This window comes from Cervus canadensis, chromosome 11, assembly GCF_019320065.1.
Source record: "Cervus canadensis isolate Bull #8, Minnesota chromosome 11, ASM1932006v1, whole genome shotgun sequence".
In the NCBI taxonomy this organism is placed as follows: Eukaryota; Metazoa; Chordata; class Mammalia; order Artiodactyla; family Cervidae; genus Cervus; species Cervus canadensis.
Window position 1 is genome coordinate 14508669 of NC_057396.1, and position 23807 is coordinate 14532475.

At 36.2% G+C, this 23807-nt stretch overlaps 1 protein-coding gene across 1 annotated transcript in view; it reads left to right on the plus strand.

Moving 5' to 3' along the window:
• GUCY1A2 (guanylate cyclase 1 soluble subunit alpha 2) overlaps window positions 1-13086 on the plus strand; it is a 437093-nt gene extending 424007 nt beyond the window's left edge. The window contains exon 8 of the mRNA XM_043481195.1: window positions 2379-13086. Within this exon, the coding sequence (XP_043337130.1) occupies window positions 2379-2586 (208 nt within the window). The 3' untranslated portion in view covers window positions 2587-13086. The remainder of the gene's footprint in view (window positions 1-2378) is intronic.
• Window positions 13087-23807: the final 10721 nt, after the last annotated feature.

A 23807-nucleotide genomic window follows, 5' to 3' on the forward strand; every position in this document is an offset into this window, starting at 1 on the left:
GACTGTAACCCACCAGCCTCCTCTGTCCATGGAATTCTCCAGGCAAGAATATGGAGTGGGTAGCCATTCGCTTTTCCAGGTGCTCTTCCCAACCCAGGGATTGAACCAGTGTCTCCTGCACTGCAGGTAGATTCTTTACCATCCAAGCTACAAGGGAAGCCCATATGTGTGTGTATGTGTGTGTGTGTATATATATATTATATATTTGTAGGCTGTGTTGAGTCTTAGCTGAGATACTCAGGATCTCCATGACATGCAGGCTCTTCGTTGCAGCACATGGGCCTCTCTCTCACTGTGGTATAGGCTTCAGAGTCATGGGCTCAGCATTTGCAGTGAGCAGGCTCTCTACTTGAGGCATACAGGCTCAGAAGTTGTGGCGTGCAGGTTTAGTTTCCCCACGGCATGCAGAATCTTAGTTTCCCAAGCAGGGATCAAACCTGTGTCTTCTGCATTGGAAGTTGGATCTTTAACCACTGAACCACCAGGGAAGTCCCTAGTCTATTGTGTTATATCACTTTTATATTACTGTGACTTTTCTTTGCTTATTCAGTTTTTACTTTCTGTTTCTTTTTTCTCTGTGTCTGTGTCTGTTGACAAAACTTTAAGCTTCTTAGATTGTTGTGTTCTGCCTATCATTATATTCACAACAGTATCTAGGATACTTTTCTAGGGCAATAATTAGCAACCTATAAGAGTTGTTCATCGCAGCACTGTTTATAATAGCCAGGACATGGAAGCAACCTAGATGCCCATCAGCAGATGAATGGATAAGGAAGCTGTGGTACATATACACCATGGAATATTACTCAGCCGTTAAAAAGAATTCATTTGAATCAGTTCTAATGAGTTGGATGAAACGAGCCCATTATACAGAGTGAAGTAAGCCAGAAAGATAAAGACCAATACAGTATACTAACACATATATATACATATGAAATGTAGAAAGATGGTAACGATAACCCTTTATGCAAAACAGAAAAAGAGACACAGATGTACAGAACAGACTTTTGGACTCTGTTGGAGAAGGCGAGGGTGGGATGTTTCGAGAGAACAGCATCAAAACATGTATATTATCTAGGGTGAAACAGATCACCAGCCCAGGTTGGATGCATGAGACAAGTGCTTGGGCCTGGTGCACTGGGAAGACCCAGAGGAATCGGGTGGAGAGGGAGGTGGGAGGGGGGGATCGGGATGGGGAATACATGTAAATCCATGGCTGATTCATGTTAATGTATGGCAAAAACCACTACAATATTGTAAAGTAATTAGCCTCCAACTAATAAAAATAAATGGGGAAAAAAAAAAGAGTTGTTGAATTAAATTGAATTGCTGGGGACTTCCCTGGTGGTCCAGTTGTTATGAATCTGCCTATGATGCAGGAGATGTAGATTTGATCCCTTGTTGAGGAACTAAGATCCCACATGCCCTGAAGCAAATGAGCCTGTGAGCTGCAACTATTGGGCCCATTTCCTTTGGAGTTCGAATGTCACAACTAGAGAGTCCACATACCACAAGGAAATATCCTGCATGATGCAGTGAAGATCCTGTGTGCTGCAACCAAGACCCACTAAATGCAACCAAATAAATAAATAAATAGTTTTAAAAATTGAAATGCTAGGACACTTTTCTATGTATGGTTATTAAACTGAACCTTTCCTAGAACTGGACAAGAATGAATCTCCAATATTAGTATACTAGAAAATTGTCTTTATGACTGGAAGAGTAAATCTGTTTGACAAATAAATGTAATAAGTTTACAAAATATGTATTGATAGAAAATAGTAACCAGATAGCACACATATATTGAGTTATGACTGTTCTACAAAGCTAAAAACTTAATTTATGTGAATGACACAGGATTTAAAGCTTACTCAGAGTCTATAAAACATTGAAGGAATGTTCCAGAATTTAGGCAGATTTTTAAAACAGAAGGGTAAATCTTGCATGTTTGCATAAAAATGTGTATTATGCAGTTTCTTTAGCCTTTTGTTTAGAAAAAAAAATCAAATCAACTTTGAACAAATATTTTCAAGTAGTACCAGGAGCAACTTTGCTTTTTTAATTTATTATTATTGAGCTTCCCAGGTGGCTCAGTAGTACAGAATCTGCCTGCCAATGCAGGAGACACAGGTTCAATCCCTGGGTTGGGAAGACACCCTGGAGGAGGAAATGGCAACCCACTCCAGTATTCTTGCCTGGAAAATCCCATGGACAGAAGAGCCCGGGGGACTACAGTCCATGCAATCACAAAGAGTTAGACATTATTGAGCACACATGCACGTACAGTCTTTTATAGGCTTCTTGATTCTCTAAAGTTTGTGTCCATTTTTTCCCATCTCTTCTGCCCATATGATTCACATTATATATTTTCTTCTTAGATTATTAAAACGAGAAGAAAGTTTCACATTCATTCCTCGGTCCCGTGAAGAGCTTCCAGACAACTTTCCAAAAGAAATCCCTGGGATATGCTATTTCCTGGAGGTAAGAACTGGTCCTAAGCAGCCAAAGCCTTCTCTTTCTTCATCGAAAATAAAAAAGGTTTCCTACAACATTGGCACTATGTTCCTCCGGGAGACAAGCCTCTGAGACCTGCTGCAGATCAAAGACTCCTCCAAAAGCACAAGCCCAGAACATGGGTCATGACAGGAGAATGAAGAGAGAGATTTCTCTTTCACTGCTTTGTTGAGAACAAACAGTGGAATTTCTGTTATGTCAGGCAATAATCCTGGAAAAAGATGGGTGATGACTGTCAATAAAAAACCTGGAGAGCAAGGGGGCAATGTATTCGTTCTTATGAGTGATTTTGGTCATATATATATTATATATGTATAATACATATATATGTATTTTAATTAATTACAAATGTGGGGCCCATTCAAAACTAATCAACAGTCCATGTTTTCTTGTTTGTCACACATATAGGTATCTTTATATATTTGTATTGCTTTTGAAAGCCAGTTTTGATTATATATTCCTACATTTAGTGAGTTGGTATGAGAGGAATATTTTCTAATTTTGTTTTTCTGAGCAAACATTTCATACATATATCTTGGCAGTGTGGTAAACTTCCCAGCAGGAAAAACTGTAACTGCAAAATATTTTAGGGATATTACCTATTTTTATACATACCTCTATATAATTTCATGCAGCACTATTAGATTTTTCAGAATATGCTATTGTATAGTTGATACATTATATAATTCTAACTTATAAGTTAAATATAGTTTCACTTAGACTTAGACATAACCTAGTATTTCAGATGCTGAGAAAGCATTGTATATCTACTTAGTAATTATATCTTTTAGATTTGATTAATGTAGCACAGAATCCAAAGGAAATGGAATTTCCTAATAGCAAACGTATGTATCTATAACCAAGATTAAAGATCTTTTTGCTATTTTCTAAGAAATATCAGTGAAAATAAAATGCTTTGCTACACTGGACCCTTTCAACTTAGCACTTCTAAATATACATAGTTTTTACAATATATTAAATTATAATAAATAGCATCCTACTAAATGACATGTAAGTCTTTCCCCCTTGCCCTGTCACCTTCTTCAATGTATGCTTCCTAAAGGCTAACTGCCACACTTGGGGATAAATTACTAAACACTGGCATTAGTGAGAAAGAAGTGTAGGTTATTTTGACAAGGATGTTGTTTATTCTTGCATAATAAAAACAAGGGAAAATGTGCTTTATGAATTTGAGATTTTTTAATGTTCTTCTGTACTTTATTTGATGTGACTTTTTAATTCCGTGAATCACCTTCATTAACACTGAAGTATGCCTAACCTTCATACTAAGTAATCACAGTAGTTACAGATAGGCTTCCATTGCATGTTCTGATTAACAATGCATGAAGATATTATTACAGACTCACCCTGAAATTAGGAGCACAATGTATCCAGAATTTTCCTAATTTGGTTCATATATAAAAACTAAGTTTCTCTTCAGTCTAATTAGTTGGAAAGTATTGTTTCCTTGAAACCTTGTGGTGGCCAATTTCTTACTCCAGTGGGTATATTCACTGGTAGCTTCTGTCTACTGAATAAAACACATTTTTCTGTTTAGGTTTTGACTGCATTATGATTTGGTTCTTGCATAACTCAGTTAAGGAGTATATTAACTAGTGTCCAATGTAGTCTGTGAGGATTAATTAGTGTTTTCAAGTTCCCTAAGTATACAGCTAGAAAATACTTTAAGATATGCAAAGTATTTGTTATAATGGTTATCATTTTTATAATTATTGAACTCTGTCTCTCCTTGGAGCATAAGAGGACACTAGTGTAACACTTTTCATGTGGAGATAGGACCTAGATCCTGAGCTCTCTGAATCCATGCCTGTCCCTCCATTCCTTGGATCTAGATCTCTGTTTTTAACCACATCTGAGCAAGAAGGCCAGGGTGTTTATAGGAGCCTGTGGAGGCAGAGGACAAGGTGCTCTCACACGAATAATTACTCAAAAGAATTTCTTTAATGGGCTCGAAGATTAACTCACTTCTTCCATAGGGAATAGAGGGCAAGTTTATAGTCAGTGTGGAAAGAATAGGCTCTGGGAGCACTTTAATCCTCCTGCTGAGACTAGGAAATGCCTTAGCTATGCCAATGGTCTTCTTATAGCGCAGGAGCATGGGGAGGAACCAAACTCACTGAAGTCATTTATGCTTATTCTGCACAGTCATTTAAAGCATATTGTGAAATAGTAAATTGTAAGTATTTTAATCATAACCAATGTGTTTTGTGACCATAAGGCTGAAAGGGACTTCCAGGAATCATCCAATCTATTTCTCTGCTTTTTGTAAAGATTTGTCTAAGCAACTATTCTAAACATATGGTTATTTTCTCTATACTTAAAACTATCTGTGGGAAGCATATTTTAAAAGCATCCTTGACAACTATCATTATCTAGTAGTTGCTGATAGGGCTTGGGATAAGAATTGTATATATATTCAATTTGTCAGAAGAATAACAAGCCCTTTCTTAGTTTATATGATTTTACTTAGAGAAAAGTAGCTATTTACATTGTCACAAATGTCACAATGAAGAATATTCCAGAGATCTAATCAATATCACAAACAGGATGTAAACTACATTTTTCATACAATATATATCTTTGAAGATATAGTCTGAGGCAATATTCTGATCTATTACCATTTTTCCAACCTAGTACAGCTGACTTATTATAGCTACACTCTTCCTATATGTATTTGCAAAATATGGTATAAAATGGCAATTCATTCTAGCTGCAATCATAGAATTTAGAGGCTGTGAAAAAGCATTATATTTTTATTTGTCCTATAGAGTACAATACATGTATCCTCCATTAGCAATTGTGATTGTAATAATGGGTGGCATTTGGTATTTCACTTGACAAATATCTATACAGTATTTGCATGGACAAACTATTACATCCATCACGTGTTTTAGTGTGGCAGATTGGAAGGGATTTAAATGAATATCCCTTTAGAAATCAAGTGGTATTAAATTGGGGAAATGGCTTTACCCACTCTAAAGGGGATACCTTAAGGGAAAAAATGTCACTTATAGTCCTCTGTTTCAGTATTCTTTCAAGCAACTGATTTGAAGATGTTACTTTATGACTAGCCATCAGTACCAAACCTTCATGTTGGCATCAATATGATTTTAATGGCGAGAATGTCATTGTTTACAAATGAATGAGTTATATAACAAAGCCAGAAACCCCCCATAGGTACCCAAAACATACTGCACAGTATGTGCTCTGTGAACCTTAATAAATAAGTAACAGCCATAATAAAAAGAATAATACTCAATGCCTGAAGAACACATATAATTGGGACTCTTGACTGTGTCGTGTTGAGTAGAGATGGGAAGGAAGAAACAACTTCTAGATGACAGTTTAGTCCAACTGTCTAAAATCGGCCTTGAAATATTTGTTGATTTCCCTTTTAATGCCTGATTATGTGTGAAATCCAGCGGTCATACACTCTGAGATAGGCACTGATGGCCTAAGGCTTGAGAGGGGGTTTATGGGGGATCCAGTGCTTCAAGTATGTACTCTCAAGATCTCACACTTTTCTTATCTAGTAACAATAGTAGCAGGAGCATAGCGTTTTATTGTCGAAGTGCAAAGTTGTGTGTCTCTCCAGGAGCCAAGTAGAACAACAACTTAAGCAAAATCTCATTCACAAGTCTTAATTTGGCAAATTCCTCCAAAGAGTTATAGCAATAAAGCAAAATTACATTGATGGATAGAGAACGCAAAATCACAGAGAATTTGGAAAGCTGCCAGGCTGTCTTTTTCTACAGAATCATACTGATATCAGTTGAAATGGCATATTTGATATCATGAGGTATAAAGAGGGAGCTCAAGATTATGAACATCCTTAAATATATTTATTGAAGATTCCTTGTATTCCTAACTCACTCAAGGCAAGTTTGTGGATTATCAGAGAAGACAGTAAAACTTCTATTTTTAGGTTTCTGTTTGTCTGCATTTTCAGAACAACTTAATCCATGCCCAGATCCTCTCTTACTTACTCCATGCTGTCATTGGAAACCATCGTACCAAGTCAAGTTTGGCTCCATCAAACCTCATTTTCTCTGTACCACTGAACCTAACATGGCCATAGAAAGAGTTGCAGATGCCTATTTTAGGCAGATTGGAAGATACACAAAACTCCAGGCCCAAGTAACAAAGTGCATCTCAAGTGAACTAACCATTCTTAGTTGAACTGGAGCATTGCTTATACCTGTAGCTTCTTTCTCTGATCTCTTCAAAATACAATCTGGCTCTAAGCACTTTGTGCAATTTCAATAAATGTTCCTGCAGAATGAATTACACGTGGCTCTGAATAGGCTCTGGGTGGCATCAGATGTCTTTCAGCCAACAATACCTATAAATTCAAGTCTAAGACCTAAGCCCTATATTATAGTCTGGGTATTTCTCTTAGATTATACCCTGATGCTGGGAAAGATTGAGGACAAGAAGAGAAGGGGCAAGAGAGGATGAGATGGTTGGATGCATCACTAACTCAACAGACATGAGTTTGAGCAAACCCAGGGAGATAACGAAGGACAGGAAAGCCTGGCATGCCACAGTTCACGGGGGTAACAGAGAGTCGGACACAACTTGGTGACTGAAAAACAATAGCAAATATTCAGCTACAAAATTTATGTCATTTCAGGGGCTTCTATGAGCATATCTTATTAGATGTAACCTGAAGAACACAATGCATGAGAGGCTTAATTATTAAAGTTTAACATACTACGTTCTGGATGATGATTCTTTAAGGGTTGCTCTTGATATGAATACACTTAATTTACAACCAGCTGACTTAACATGTACATAAATTGTGTTAACATGATTGAACGAATTTATTGTTAAATGGATAAACTGACTGCAGCTGTGGACTCAATTTCACACTCCTCATGGTATTGAATGAAGAACAGACACTGATATTATATACTGAATAACATAAATTTTGTCAGAGCATTTTGAGACAGTGTGCAAAATTCCTTACACTTGATTCAAAAAGTTGAAGCCTGAGTATTATGTTACCTTTCTGTTTACTTCCTTCTTTTGTTCCTTTTTTCCTTTCATGAAAGTTCCTTTTTCTTTTCATAAAAGTCATTGCTCTTTCTTTTCTTTCTTCTTCCTTTCATTAAAAAGTCATTGGTACATTTCTAAGCAGGAAGAATCACAGCTAATCTTATGTTATAGAATAGTTTTAGTTTTATAAAGTAATAAACAATGTGCATTTGTGTGCCCTAAATGTAGATATTACTTGATTAAAAGGAATGGCATCTGGAAGGACTTGGGATGTAGAGAAGTAAAGTTTGTGTCTTTATTTCTATTCGTCTGTGACTCACAGAGCACAGCTTTAGCCATGTGCCTCGTTGCCAGTTCCATCCTTATTAAGAAATGATCCTGTTCAATGTTTCAACTCATCAGCTTGGCAGTCTCTGACTGCCTTAGGAAGCTTTTTAGCAGTAGTAGTATTTTGGTCACTAAGTCATGTCCGACTCTTGTGACCCCATAGACTGTAGTCTGCCAGGCTCCTCTGTCCTTGGGATTCTCCAGGCAAGAATACTAGAGTGGGCTGCCATTTCCTTCTCCAGGGGATCTTCCCCACCCAGGAATCAAACCCAGGTCTCCTGCATTGCGGGCAGATTCTGTACCAACTGAGGGATGAAGGAAGACCTGAGGAAATTTTAGGGACACAAATTACTGGGCTTTACCTTTAAGATTTGGGTTCAGTAGGTTTCAGGTGAAGGCCTAGGAATCTGTATTTAGAAAATCACGCTAGGTTATGCTAATATACAGCCAGATTTGGGGATCATTGAAGAATACTCAAATAATCCCAGTTACTACGAATAAATACAAGCTGACTGAGATAGAAATATGTTATTTTATTTGTAGTTATTTTGAAAAGCAAATGCTTCAGGCTTCATAGCATTATTTCTTTCACAAGTTTTAATTTTTCAGCTTTGGTTTCAAATTTATCATCCACTTTTTGAGCATAAGTCTTCAAATTTATTATAGACTTAAGTCAATACTGATAAGCATGAAGGACGAATATTGCTCACTATTAGGCATTCTAGACACAGTAAGGTTTTCTTAGAAACTGCCAGAGCTGTGCAGAAAACATCACAATATTTGCTGACCCTTACCACCAAGATATGAACTATGAATGTTTGGACAGAGAAGTAAATGTCAAAGTAACAGCCTTACTTCTGAGTGCTTTGATTTTTATGTTCTAAAACATCACCAACTTGATGCTTAGTCTCACTCTGCACTTTTCACATTGAATCATACATTCATCTAAAAATTATTTCCTAGCAATATTTTATAACAACAACCTTTAAGCAATAATCTAAGCCATTATGATGATGATGTATGAAACTTGCACTCCTATGCAAGTTTAGGGAAATAGAGACATGTCTTACATAAGCAATAATATAAGTGGTGTGGACTTTTAAATGATATTCACCATTCTACTACAGCAAAATGAGCAGCAAGGGATAGATAAAAAATTATCTGAGCAGGTAACATGCTTAATCTCTCTCATAAGTCCTTCATTTGCACACATGTTATGAAGTAATTGAAATATTCTGATCAGATTGTTTCTGATGTATAATTATTGATACCTATCATAATATGATTTCTATTCCTCTGAAAGCATTGTGAATGTTTTGTTGCCCAGATTTTCAGATCTTTGTAGTATATATTAAATAGAAGTATTTAAGTATAGATAAATGAGCAAAAGTATAGAATGGGTTGGATGAATTGAGAGCGTAGGCTTGGCAAAAATATAGATACACCTTGGGATAAGCTAATTAATTCAACTGTTTTATAAGGTCTGTCTGATAAGATGAAAGCTTAAAGAGTCATTTTCACTGTTTTCTGTGATACTGAATGTTTAGTAGGTACAATATTTTGGCTTTCAGAATGTGATTGATTGAAATTCATCTCTAGTATAATTTTTAAATATCTGAAAATTATTGTGTAATTATGTTTAAAATATCCTCTACTTTGCATTTGACGATTACACTAAAGCTCACAGGCTTCAAAATGATTAATTCATATTTCTATTTTCTTAAAATATAATTTTAATCAGATATAGCATGATTAATAATAATCAGTCCTTTAGTAGTTAAATTGCTCCTCCCTCATTTAGAATCATGTATCAGGATTACAATTAAAAGTAACAGATAAATTTATGGTACATTGAGGTACTTCTAATCATCTGATTATTATTTAGCAAAATCATATAAGGTCAGAATCCATGTCTAAGCCTCTAAATAAGATTGTCATTTAGTCGCTAAGTCATGTCTGACTCTTTATGACCCCATGGACTGTAGCCTGCTAGGCTCCTCTGTCCATGAGATTACAGCTTCTATTTTCGTCTAGATGGATAAACTCCCTTATAATCTTGAATCTGAACACAATTGGAATCATGAGTGAACTTGCTAGTATTTTACCTTTAAACTACCAACATCAAAGCTCAAATTAACATCCTCCTACACACAGTTTATAAAATTCCCCTATAAAAATTAAACAGGGTGTGTTGAGTCACTGAGAAAGTAGTTTATTTTTTCTTTTTTTAAAATTTTTTTCTACTGAGAAAGCATTTGATGATCATCTTTTTGTATATCATTGGAAGCTTACACCTTAATAAGCAAGCTTTTGATAATAAATAATAAAAATATTTGAGTCCACTAAAAATTACAGTGAATTTATTTCCTCAGTTAATTCATGTAGTTGCTGATCAGACCACTCTTAATGTTAGACTTAAGTACTATTGCTAATTATTTGAAAGCAGAAGAGACAAGAAAAACTAAATGATGAGCTTGAGTAGCAGCTTGTTTCTAATTCTTTTGATATACATTTTTTAAATAAAGGAATTGGTTTATATTTAATCTTCCTCTGTGGCCTTCTGGCTAGCTGGAGATAAAGAAGGGATTCTACTAAATGAATTTTTACTGTGGACTATTAAGTGTAATTAATAAGTAGAACAGTAATGTATTAATTGGGATAAAATCAGAATTCTGCAAAATTGTTTCCTCACACCTCCTTGCTTTTTAAAGACAGTTCTTCCCATTTTGCTGCCTGGCCTCAGACTCAGGACACGGGGACAGATGGAAGGGTGGGATGAGCAGGAGCTTTAGATGAGGTTGGTTAGAGATTGAACTTCTTTCTTTGTGAAGGTGTACATACTCCTAAAGGGAGGCAGTTTTCATAATAGACACATGTGTTTTAGTGAAAGCCAAATGATTTGCTCATTTTTATTTTAAAAAGAAAATAGAAAAATATCCGTCATGAGCTATTTTCAGTTTTCTTCGGAGGTAGTGACAACCTCTTAGCAGGGGCACACATCTGTGAAACTGGAATTAGAAACTCACAAAGCTATATATAGAGACTCTGAAGGTGGTAGATGGAGCTAGTTTTGGTTACAATGATTAAGATCAATGAAGTGTCAGAATGTCTGAACTTAAGGAGCCCAGAACAAATACCAGGTCAGATCAGATCAGATGTATATCACAGAAAGCCTGTGAAAATTAGCACAAAAGACTATCTGTGTTCAAGCAATACTAAAACAAAACATTTTTTTCCCTTTTATAACAAGCCTGGCTGAGCTAACAGTCAGAAATAAGAATACAATTTGATTTTGTACTTCATTTTTGTTGTTGTTCTGACGTTATAGAAGTTATATCATTCCCTAGCTGGAAAATCTAATCACAAAGATTAGGAAATATTTATTCTGTGTAGTAATATCTATAAAATGGCTTGGGGGATCTATACTATATTCCATATTCTTCTTCACATTGCTTCTAAATTGGGCTTTAGCTGCAAGCAAAACAGGTGTTCAACTTTAGAGGAAATAAAAGACTTTATGACACCAGGCCTTTCCATCTTATTCTGGGATGCTCCAGAGACCTGGAACTGAGGAGACAATTACCTACAGCATTTGATGATGTTCTGAAGGAGAGATGAAGATGTACTCTGTCTTTTAAAATTAAATGGGTTAGATAGTCTATAAACATCATTCAAAGATGTTTCAATTTATATGTGGGTAGTTAATTCAAGCAGAGTTTCTTTAGAACTGAAATTTTAAAAGTAAGAAGCAAACCTGACCAATTTTTAATCAGAATTATTAGACTGTTTTTTAAATTTATGTTTAAGTGAAGAAAAATTATTTTACAATATTGTGTTGGTTTCTGCTGAACAACAACACAAATCAGCCATAAGTTCACATATATTCTCTCCTTTTTGAATCTCCCTCCCACCAAGCCCCCATCCCACCCCTCTAGGTTGTCACAGAGCACCAGGTTGAGCTCCCTCTGTTAGAAAAATAATTTAGGACGAAAAGTTGCTGTCTTGAAAGCCAAGTTACTTATAGCAAAATTTCAGAATGCTAAAAATTTTTGAAAGCTTTCTAAAGGTATCAAGTGATTCAGCACTGAGAAAGAAAAAGAAAACAAAGAATTATAAATTACATTTCGATATTTTTCTCTATGTTTTCCATTTGTTGCAACAAAGATGTAGAAGATATAATAAATAAGACAAAGTTATTAATTTTGGCAATGAGCTATGGTTTGCAAATTTGGCAACATTATTTTACTTAAAATAATAAGCTGTTTTTAATAATATGAGGGTTGAGGATAACATTCAAGTATACTGTATTCCCATTCATCTATATATGGATCTAGAACAAAGTATCTCAACTTCTCAGGATAAAATCTAAATGAAAACTAATTTATGTTAAAAATTTTTGAACAATAAATATATTATTCTATATGTCTTCTGACTAACAAGAAGGTATGCATTTCTATACTTAATAAAATCTCAATTCCTAGAACAATTCTGTTTTTATTGACTCCCAAGAAGCTTTCCTTTATGGTCAATATCACTATCGTTTAAGGCTGGCGAGAGAGTATGGGATGATACATAATACCTGAGACTAGGATGATCTGCACCAATTATTTCTGTAAAATAATTTAAAATCTGCCCCCCCCCAACTTTTTAAGCTTTGTTTTTAGTTCAAATCTCCATAGTTAAATAAAATTCCATGATGGAGTGGCCAGATGTTATCAACATGAAACCCTTCCCTCCAAATTTTATTGATATAAATTACCTGGTTAAAATGAGAGCCTAACCTGGACTTGAAGTCTCAGATAAATTGTTTTTGTATTATTTGACTAGAAAGTATTATCAAGAATAAGAAATTTGTTATTATGTTAGATCTCATTCTAGCAAAGCAGGTATAGATAAACTGGATGAGTATAATTATCTACAATAATTCAAGGAATTTTTTAAAAATTATTTTTGCTCTTTTTGTACAATGATAATTACTAGTGAATGGTGGCCAAAATTATTATCCTTATCCTTTTAATTTGTTTCAAGTATGTTACCAGACAATTATAAAATCCATCCCTTTCATTTGTTATGCAATTCAGTGACCTGAAATAGTTGGTACTCATTGCTTTTTCTTTTAATCCTTAAAATACTTTTTTTTCCTGTCTAAAGAAAAATTCTCCTACTAAAATGCAAATGAATATCTGACTATAGGAAGTATCCCATTTTACCTCAACTGGACTGCAACCAAAAAAAAAGAGACACCTACACAGAAGATTACAAGAGACAAAAATCACTTTGCCTACATTAAATTGTCTAAATAGCTCAACCCTCTTAACTTAGAAGAAAGTTGAAAATAGATGGTAAGGCTAACTGATTGTAGTTTATTTTTAGCACACTATTAATACATAACAGAATATCATAAAATTCAGCATGTCAAAATTTTGATCAAGAAACAGGAAATATGCTAATTGGAATAAAAAGACTTAAAGGAGCAAAAAATCTTGTTTTATATGTGCCCATCAGTGCAGAATTTGGGAATATTTGGTACTATGTCTTTAATCAATACTTGCCTTATGATCTAATTTAATATTAGCATAGTCTTTATGTTAATAAGAAACCATGCAAGAGTCCAAATATCAAGTGTGGCTATAACTTGAATAAACAATAGAGTTTGATGTTACTTCTGAATAAGATTATTGGTGAGTGTAAAATGAATATGCTACATCTATAGGTATTATGTGCAGAAAATATTTAGGCTCTTAGGTTTGTCAGCATCCTCAGCATCTCTTTTCTATCTCTCCCTCCCTCCTTTGCTCCCTTTTATCTCTCCCTCTCCCTCTCACCCCTTCCTTCCTTCCTTTTTTTCTTTTTCTTATAAAGTACGAGAAAAATAGTATTTTATTACTATGGTTGAGATTGCTTTTTCACTTTCACATGATTGAACACTTTGTGAATTCATGAGGTAGGGAAGAAAAGGTGACTATTCAGATATAGATCACTTGGGTATAGAAATGATTGAGACAATTGAGACCTTGGCTTCTATAGACATTTCATCAGTTAAGAGAAACATGAGTTTTTGTTTTCTTTTTAAAATGCTCTTCTTTTACTGAATTTAAACACGATTTCAAGAAATATCAGGGTCACCCTTTTTGGACAATCTCCTCCTACAAACATCTTAATTTGAATCCTCTTGTTTTCAAATGGTAAATCTTTCCTTGGGTACCACACTGCTAAAGATAAAAATAGAGAAGAAGCTTCTTCTATCTATAGGGAAATTTTTTTTTCAAAAACTACTTCCCAGGTACTACTTGATTTTATTGGCTCTTTGTCTAGAGATGACTGATATACTGTGTTGCTTCCTGTATACCCTTCTGTAACTCACTTTGACATAGTGTGGTGTTTGGGTTCTTTTTTGAGGGTTTGAAAATGTTTGCTATCAATTTCATGTCTACTGTATTGAAAAAGTAACATAATATGTATTGCAAATTTCTTAGCTCTATTCCTTTAAATTTTGGCATATATTCAGATAGTTGTTTATAATCATAGTTTTGAGTTATTCACTAGAATTAACAAATTACCATAATCTTAGGTACAAAAACACAGGTTGGATCATTTTATGTTAGCTATATTGAGGGATCAATCGTTTACAAATCCCAATCTAAAACCACTTTTTCCCAGGGGAAATTCAATAATTTCTAGCAGATAATATGATTCATAAAGGAAAAGAAGTGAAATGTCTCATTTAAAGGAATAATGAGAAAGACAGAAGAGTATGCGCTTCTCTTTTAGATATCCCTAATACCACAATAATTTGAACAAGTCTTGAATAAGATTTAAAGAATATTTAATCTCTAAAACTGAACATTTTATTAATTTTTTGTTGTGTATTAATGTTGCATTCAAGCTCTTTAATGAGTTTTTTATGTGACATACATTTGTTTGTGTTCATTAACAGCAAACTATGTAGAAATGATATAGCTATGTTTTCTCTCTGGAAAGATTTGCTTCAGTAAGTCAAATACCTTTGAATTTTGGTACTTATTTCACATTTGAACTTTGTTGAACACCTCAGGGATCTTCTACTATAACAAATCAGGTAGTCTGTCAAAGGAAAGGATATGAAAAATTCAGAAAATTTAAAACTTCAAAGGGAAGAATTTCTATGTCAATCAATTTTTATTTATTCCACATTGATATTCATTTGAAATTGTGAAAAAATAGGCAGCTTCCATATAAATTGACATCTATGAAAATGCAAAGTTCTTTCTTCCTATATTTTTCAGTGTTAAGAAAACCTTTGTCTTGAAATGATAGACCTTAATACTTACTTTTTTTTTCTTTTAAGAAATATGACCTTCAGTATCTTTGTCATTTTTATTTGTTGAGAGAAATGTTTTCAGTAATAAATGTAAAAATGGAAGAAATATGATTGAGGAAAACAGATGAAATATAAGATGACATTTGAACAGCTGTGAGCTACAGTTCCATTTTCTCCCTCTATTTTGTTGCCTCCTACTAAATTTATATTGAAGGCCCAGACTGGCAAAAATAACAACTACTAGTCATTGTCTCCTTTTATTATTTAGAGATAAGCAAAAATTATTCCAACTATGTGGAAATTGATTCACATAATAATGGCAGCTTATTACTACTAGGAAAGTCAGGTTAAGTTCAAATAGAAAAACAGTTCATGGGCAAAACAACTTTCTGATTTTCTTAGAGTTGAATTAGCAGCTTTTTTTCTTTAAAAAAAAAAAAAATTCCTGAAAAGTTTTCCTTGTACAAACTGTAATTTTATAACTGCCTTTAATCACATTATAATTTTGGTAATCAAGTGACAAAGCTGTCTCATTAAACTTTTAAAATTTATCAATTAAGTGCATTTCAGAAGAGATTGGGCATGTTCAGGGTGGTATGGCCATAGACAATTAAGTGTATTTCAGAAATAATACATATCATTCTTCATTTTGCAATCAATCTACCTGAATTCTGACACTTCAACTGTGAATTCCCATTTTACCAAGCCAAAGGTTTTCATTTCCCTAACAGTATTTAGATAAAAACAAAAACAAACAAAAATCTGCCTGCTCATTTTAATGTGTAAGTAGCCAATGCATTTCTATCAAACATTCAAATGCTATATAAATATAAACAGGTTTCCCCAACCCACTTAATAAAATCACATGAGTATACTGTGCTAGGCCTTCATTCAGTTCCTTTGCATGGGGTAGGTTTTACTTAACCAGATAACAGAATTATTTTAATGTTTTGTCCAATTCATTTGCTATAATTTCATGTGTCTAAATTTTTGCTTTGACCTGTAATGTAAATAGTATTTTCCATTTGCTTTTTTTATTATCAAATTATAATTTGTAAATCATTACTTTTAAAAATGTAGTTATCACAAACTTAAATTATAATGTCATAAAATAATACTAAGATATATACTAATATATTCATAGGGCATGGTTAAATTACATGTGTTTTGAAATGTCGAGCTATTTTTGATTTTTAAAGATGATTGCATCCCTTAAACATGTAGCATTTATTTTAAAAGTTTGTTTGGTGTTTCATATTATATTTTAAGATATTTTTCTTTACTCAATAGTATAAGTTTAGAGAAGCTTTCTGATTGAGAAGATAAAATATGTCTCATTTCATAGAAGTTTAAGAATACTAGTGTGTGTAAAAGTATGTAAGCACTTATAGGATTATAAACGTCTTTGCTTTTGATGTAACACCACTTTTTATTCATTTGATTGTGCTTATTTATTGTTATTCTAAATCATGCATGATGTAAATAGTATATTTCATTATGTAAAATGTCTTTGTATTTACAGACCGAAAAATAAGATAAATTTGTATATGAAAAATCAGTGATTAAAAACTTGGGACTCTTATAAAACAAAGTAGAATTAACAGTTGTGTGTTATATTTACATAATTCATTGCAAAACTCTCTGTTTAAACCAAACATTTATTTACCTTATAAGTCAAAACTGTCGCTTATAAAATATTTAAATCAATAAACAATACCAAAACAGACAAGTCTATAGATCGTTCTTAGTGTATTTTTTCATACCATGACTGACAATGACTTAGAATATGAATGAATAATAAATGAAAGAATGGGGAACCAGTAAATGAGTGAATGGAGTGTTCACAATGTGTTATCATTATGACTAAAGATGATGCTACTGACACATCAGGCAAGACCAATTTTTAATTATTTTATAATATGAAAACTCTCCTTAATTATTAAATATCTTCCAGAACTTCAATGTCCACAGTACTGGAGAGAAGGCTTGGGAGGGAAGGCTTGAGAGGGAAGGCAGTACTCTTAATTTGATCTTTGCCACAGGACTTTGTAAACTGAGGAGTTTTATGGGTCTCCAATACTTGTTTCAGTCTTGTCTTTTTCTTACTCTTTTCCAATCTATCTCCTTTTTTTCTTTTTTCTATTTTTCTTTTCTTTTTTTTTGTTTTTGTTTTTGTTTGTTTTTGAGTGCAGAAGTCATTAGCCTCTCCAAATTTTGTGTGCAAACCACACAGTTCTGTCCTAAACTTGACTTCTTCTCTTGGTACTTTATTAAATGCAAGAAGAAGCCAATACACAGTATTCTGGCTCTCCACGTTACCAAATTCTTATTTGGCTGCTTGCCACTCAAAATCCAATAATTCAAGGAGCAAGTGTCAGTAGAAAGAAAAGATGCTTTAATCAGAAAAGTCTGCAACTTGGGGAGATGGTGAACTCATTTCCAGAAATCAACTCCAAGGATTCTGCTCAACCATGACAGTCTTTAAAGAAAACAAATGATGGAAGGGAAGAAGCTCAGTGATTCACTGAGGCAAGGTTTTGGGTTCTTTAGTATGTAGAGAAGTAGAGACATCACTTTGCTGACAAAGGTTCCTATAGTCAAAGCTATGGTTTTTCCAGTAATCAAGTACAGATGTGAGAATTGGTCCATAAAAAAGACTGAGTGCCAAAGAATTGGCACTTTTGAATTGTGGTGCTGCAGAAGACTCTTGAGAGTCCCTAGGATTGCAAAGAGATAGAAGTAGTCAATCCTAAAGGAAATCAACCCTGAATATTCATTGGAAGGACTAATGCTGAAGCTGAAGCTCCAGTACTTTGGCCACTTAATGTGAAGAGCTGACTCACTGGAAAAAAAAACCCTGATGTTGGGAAAGATTGAAGGCAAAATCAGAAGGGAGTGGCAGGGGATGAGATGGCTATATAGTATCAGTGACACAATGGACATTAATCTGAGCAAAGCCCTCTTGCTAGTTTTTAGCAGGGTGTTTTATGTCTGTTAGAAAGCTATTAATCAGATAAAAGAGGCACCTCAAGGCTGAGGAAGTTTCACCAGGCCCCCCTCCCACAATATGCATTTTTGAGATAGGATGGCAACAAGGTGTGTCGTTCCAGGCCATAAAACAATTGACATGAATACTGGTTTGTTGAGCCATTATCAGCCCAAGGTTTGAGAAAAGAAAAAAGAAAAAAAAAAAAAACTGTTAATCTTAGGCAGAACTGGTTTCATCAACAGAGAAGGGAAAAAAAAGTCTTCAAAAAACAAAAAAAGTCTTCCGCTTGCAGTTTACTTCCTCCTACTCCTTGGGGACCTCTGGCCTTCCTACCTGTTACCCTCTCATTCCACCCTTTTCTTTTAGGAGAATTATGTTGCCTAGGGAAAGGGGCGGCTTTCTCATTCCATAACTGCCTCTGAGCTGATAAGGGGTGTCACTCCTAAATTGGTGAGGCAACATATTCTCCTAACCCTCATATTGAGGGTCTCTGATCCAGAGGTCTTAATTAGTAGTTGGAAGAACGGTGTTACTTGTTGGAGTTTGGACAACTTAAAAGCCTTCATGCAGATGGAAACAAACCCAGTTACACAGTTACAGATGCAGGGAGCAAACAGCAAAAACAGGAAAATCAGAATTATTGCAATTAAGATAGTTTTCCACCATGTGGAACTAGTTAAAGTCTCCCAAAGTGAAGCAACTGAGGCTTCAGGATCATCCAGAGCCTGAATCATTGTGTTAATGTGTTTAGTAAAGTGAGTAATATTAGTGCTGCTATCTGGTATATATGTACAACATTGGGTATGAATAACAGCACAAGTTCCTCCTTGTGTGGCTGTTAGAATATCTAAGGCCAATCTGTTTTGTAAAACCACCTTTCTGATTTGTATTTGTTCAGCATTAAGGGCTGAAATAGCTTTTTGAGAATCTTGTATGGCTTGTTGAGGAGTTAGAGCATCAACTTAAATGTCTGTAGTTCCCAGGGAGGGAAAAAATATTGCAGCCAAATAACCATACCAGTGAAATACAGACCTTATCCAATGAGTTCTAAGGCATGGCAAATTAGCAGGCTTCTCCGGAGGCTCTGGAAATGTGAAGCCATGAGTAAAAGCTAGAACTAGGGTGCATCTTCTATCCAGCCAGTGGGAAGCCACGCCCTTAGGTAAGAGCCCCACATACCCAGTAGGTCCCTTTTGGAGCAAGCCAATGTGACTGAAGGATCCAGTCCCAATCAGTGCCTGGCCAGGCAAAAAGAGGACCTGAACTGGGGTTAGAAAACACAGAAATGATTACATTGCATATTTTTTGAGGCAAAAACCCCAATTGTTTCCAGTCATTATAACTGAGTTGTCAGCTAACTTCTGAGGATGACTCTATTTGTTCCCAGCATATGGGGTAGACATTAGGCGTCCCTTTTCAGGAGTTAGCCATATGACCTCATCTGATATTTGATAAACGTCAGGTAAAAAACCATAGCTCTAGATCCATCTGTCTTCTTATGTGTAGCAAAATAGTCATTAAACCAAGACAAAGTATAATCAAAGTTAAAAGTTGCATTATGTCCATAGTTAAAGTAAAAACTGTAACACCAGTCCATTTTAGGATTGTTAAATGTCATTAGATTAAGAAGATGCATCACATATAATTGTTGGTGAAGGTAGTGTTAGGCTGCGCCATGACAGGCAGCCTAGATTAGGAGTAGGCCTGGTTTTCCAGGGTAACATGATTATCAGGCCACCTGGAGCCAGCCAATCAATATGGATTAGGAGTAGGCCTGGTTTTCCAGGGTAACATGATTATCAGGCCACCTGGAGCCAGCCAATCAATATGCGCCCAGTAAGGAAAAGGGAACCTATCAGGGGAAAGCTGAAAAGCCCGCGAACGCCCAAGTTTGAAAAAAGCCTGCAAAGGTTTGAGCCAATAAGATTACTTTGCAAACATGTAACCAATCCACTTAAGCCAGCTACCAACTGCTTATGCACACCTTATAAATTGGGTAACAGCTCGGGCTCAGCGCTTTCTGACCCTGCACCACCACGTTGGTTGCGGCAGTGAGCCCTGACTCGAGTCAGCAATAAACTTCCCTTTTTTGTGAGTTGCATTGTCTTGGAAGCCTTCTCTCTTCCCGCTCAGGGATTCGGACATCGGGCATAACAGTAGTTGCAGACATGGAGAAAGTCGTGTCCCTGAAGTGGAAACAGCCACGATGGGAAGCCTCCAACCAATAAGGAAGGGTGTGCTCCACAGACCCAGCAATTAGACTGATTATGGAATGCAGTGGAGGAATGAGCCCAGGACAGGAAGGCCTTAAAGATCAAACTCAAATGGCAGACTCAGGAATTTTGGAGTCAACAGAAGCAGGCCCATATAGACTATCAGGCCCATTAATAACCTTAAGAGCTTACAGTACTAGTAAAGCAATAGCAAAAAAATACTCTTAGACAGTGTGGCTAGCCATATACCACTAAGTCTAATTCTCTACTCAGGTATCCTATAGGTTGTTGGTGAGATCCTCAGGGTTGTGCCATAACTTCCCAGGCCACAACTTTTCTTTCAGTGAAAAACAAACTCTGACCTTATGGGTAAGCCCAAAGTGGGAGCTTACAGAACAGTTTGAAGAGCCTTAAAAGCCTTTTGAGTATCTAGAGACCAAACCAGTTTGTCGGCCTGGGCTTGTTAAGTTTCAGTTGTAAGTTTATATAAAGGCTGGGCAAATTCCCCATAACCTGGAATCTGAATACAACAGTAGCTTGTGATGCCCCAAAATCCTCTCAACTGTCTTAAAGTCGTAGGTAGGGGATGTTTTAGTTTAGGCTTAATTCTCTCCAGGCCTGCAGCTCTTCGAATGTGATTCAGTTCAGTTCAGTCACTCAGTAGCGTCTGACTCTCTGTGATCCCATGGACTGCAGCACACCACGCCTCCCTGTCCATCACCAACTCCCAGAGCTTGCTTAAACTCATGTCCACTGAGTCAGTGATGCCAGCCAATCATCTCATCCTCTGTCATCCCCTTCTCCTCCCATCTTCAATCTTTCCCAGCATCAGGGTCTTTTTAAATGAGTCAGCTCTTCGCATCAGGTGGCCAAAGTATTGGGGTTTCAGCTTCAACATCAGTCCTTCCAAACAACACTCAGGAATGATCTCCTTTAGGATGGACTGGTTGAATTTCCTTGCAGGCCAAGGGACTCTCAAGAGTCTTCTCTAACACCACAGTTCAAAAGCATCAATTCTTCAGTGCTCAGCTTTCTTTATAGTCCAACTCTCACATTCATACATGACCACTGGAAAAACCATAGCCTTGACTAGATGGACTTTTGTTGGCAAAGTAATGTCTCTGCTGTTTAATATGCTGTCTAGGTTGGTCATAACTTTTCTTCCAAGGAGTAAGCCTCTTTTAATTTCATGGCTGCAATCAACATATACAGTTATTTTGGAGCCAAAAAAAATAAAGAGTCACTGTTTTCACTGTTTCCCCATCTATTTGTTATGAAGTGATGGGACTGGATGCCGTGATCCTAGTTTTCTGAATGTTGAGCTTTAAGCCAATTTTTTCACTCTCCTCTTTCACTTTCATCAAGAGGCTCTTTAGTTCCTCTTCACTTTCTGCCATAAGGGTGGTGTCATCTGCATATCTGAGGTTATTGATATTTCTCCCAGCAATCTTGATTCCAGCTTGTGCTTCCTCCAGCCCAGCGTTTCTCATGATGTACTCTGCATATAAGTTAAATAAGCAGGGTGACAATATACAGCCTTGAGGTACACCTTTTCCTATTTGGAACCACTCTGTTGTTCCATGTCCAGTTCTAACTGTTGCTTCCTGACCTGCATACAGATGTCTCAAGAGGCAGGTCAAGTGGTCTTGTATCCCCACCTCTTTCAGAATTTTCCACAGTTTATTGTGATCCACACAGTCAAAGGCTTTGGCATAGCCAATAAAGCAGAAATAGATGTTTTTCTGGAACTCTCTTGCTTTCTTGATGATCCAGTGGATGTTGGCAATTTGAGCTCTGGTTCCTCTGCCGTTTCTAAACCCAGCTTGAACATCTGGAAGTTCACAGTTCACATATTGCTGAAGCCTGGCTTGGTGAATTTTGAGTATTACTTTACTAGCGTGTGAGATGAGTGCAATTGTGCGGTAGTTTGAGCATTTTTTAGCATTGCCTTTCTTTGGGATTGGAGTGAAAACTGACCTTTTCCAGTCCTGTGGCCTCTGCTGAGTTTTCCCAATTTGCTGGCATATTGAGTGCAGCACTTTCATAGCATTATCTTTTAGGATTTGAAATAGCTCAACTGGAATTCCATCACATCCACTAGCTTTGTTCGTAGTGATGCTTCCTAAGGCCCACTTGACTTCTCATTCCAGGATGTCTGGCTAGGTGAGTGATCACACCATCGTGATTATCTCATTGTGAAGATCTTTTTTGTATAGTTCTTCTGTGTATTCTTGCCACCTCTTCTTAATTATCTTCTGCTTCTGTTAGGTCCCTACCATTTCTGTCCTTTATTGAGCCCATCTTTGCATGAAATGTTCCTTTGCTATCTCTAATTTTCCTGAAGAAATCTCTATTCCTTCCCAGTCTATTGTTTTCCTCTATTTCTTTGCACTGATTGCTGAGGAAGGCTTTCTTATCTCTCCTTGCTGTTCTTTGGAACTCTGTATTCAAATAGGTATATCTTTCCTTTTGTCCTTTGCTTTTCACTTCTCTTCTTTTCACAGCTATTTGTAAGCCCTCCTCACAGAGAATTAATAGCCCCTGTTCCTTTGAAGTTTCAATGATAGGTTTTAACCCTTCCTTAACCTCGGGTTTTAGAAGATACTGCTTTTTATGTGGAAATATGTGTGGGTTTTTGAGCTTGACAACAACAGGAATAGCATTTTGTGCTCAACCCACAGTTTTTCCATCAACCCACACTCTAGGATTTACATTTTGTTCAGTTCATGGGAGAGAAAGAGGAGCCTCTATATCATGAAAACAGAGGCAATGACTTGCTCATTATATCCCTCCCTAAAAGGGGTGAGGGACACTCTGTCATGATCAGAAACTCGTGTGAAAACAGCACAGAGTCCAGCTGCAGCTTAGAGGACAACTGAAATGCTAACGTCTGGCTCATCCCCTTATAGTGGTGGATTGAGGAGAAAGTATACCAGGGGCTTCCCTAATCACAGAGTAAGTAGCACCAGTGTCCAAAAGGAAATCGACTGATTGGCCTCCTACAGTTATTAATACCTGGGGTTCCTCAGGTATAATTAGGAACAGAAGCTTGTGTGGGGACCCCCAGGCACCTTCAGTCCTGATTGTCTTGAGAGTCCAATCCCTGGGGCCTACACCTCTAGGGGCAGTCTCTCCCTCAATGTGGTCCTTTGCAGACCAGACATGGACCCGGGGGTGTCTTAGAAGCCTGAGCATAATCCCACTTGAGGTGCTCCTCCTTTCAACAGTTATAGCAAATTCATCCCTTTCCACCTGGGTCCTTCTGGGCACTTTTCTCAGGCTGTCTCAGAACAGTTCTGACCACCATTATTAGGATTTCAGTCTGTTCCTTGGTCTTCTTCTGCCTTTCCTTCCTCTCCTCATATTTCCTGCCATAATAAACTGAGCTAGTCGCAACAGACTATCTGAAGACTGATTTGGTTCATATGCCTGTTTTAGTACCTTA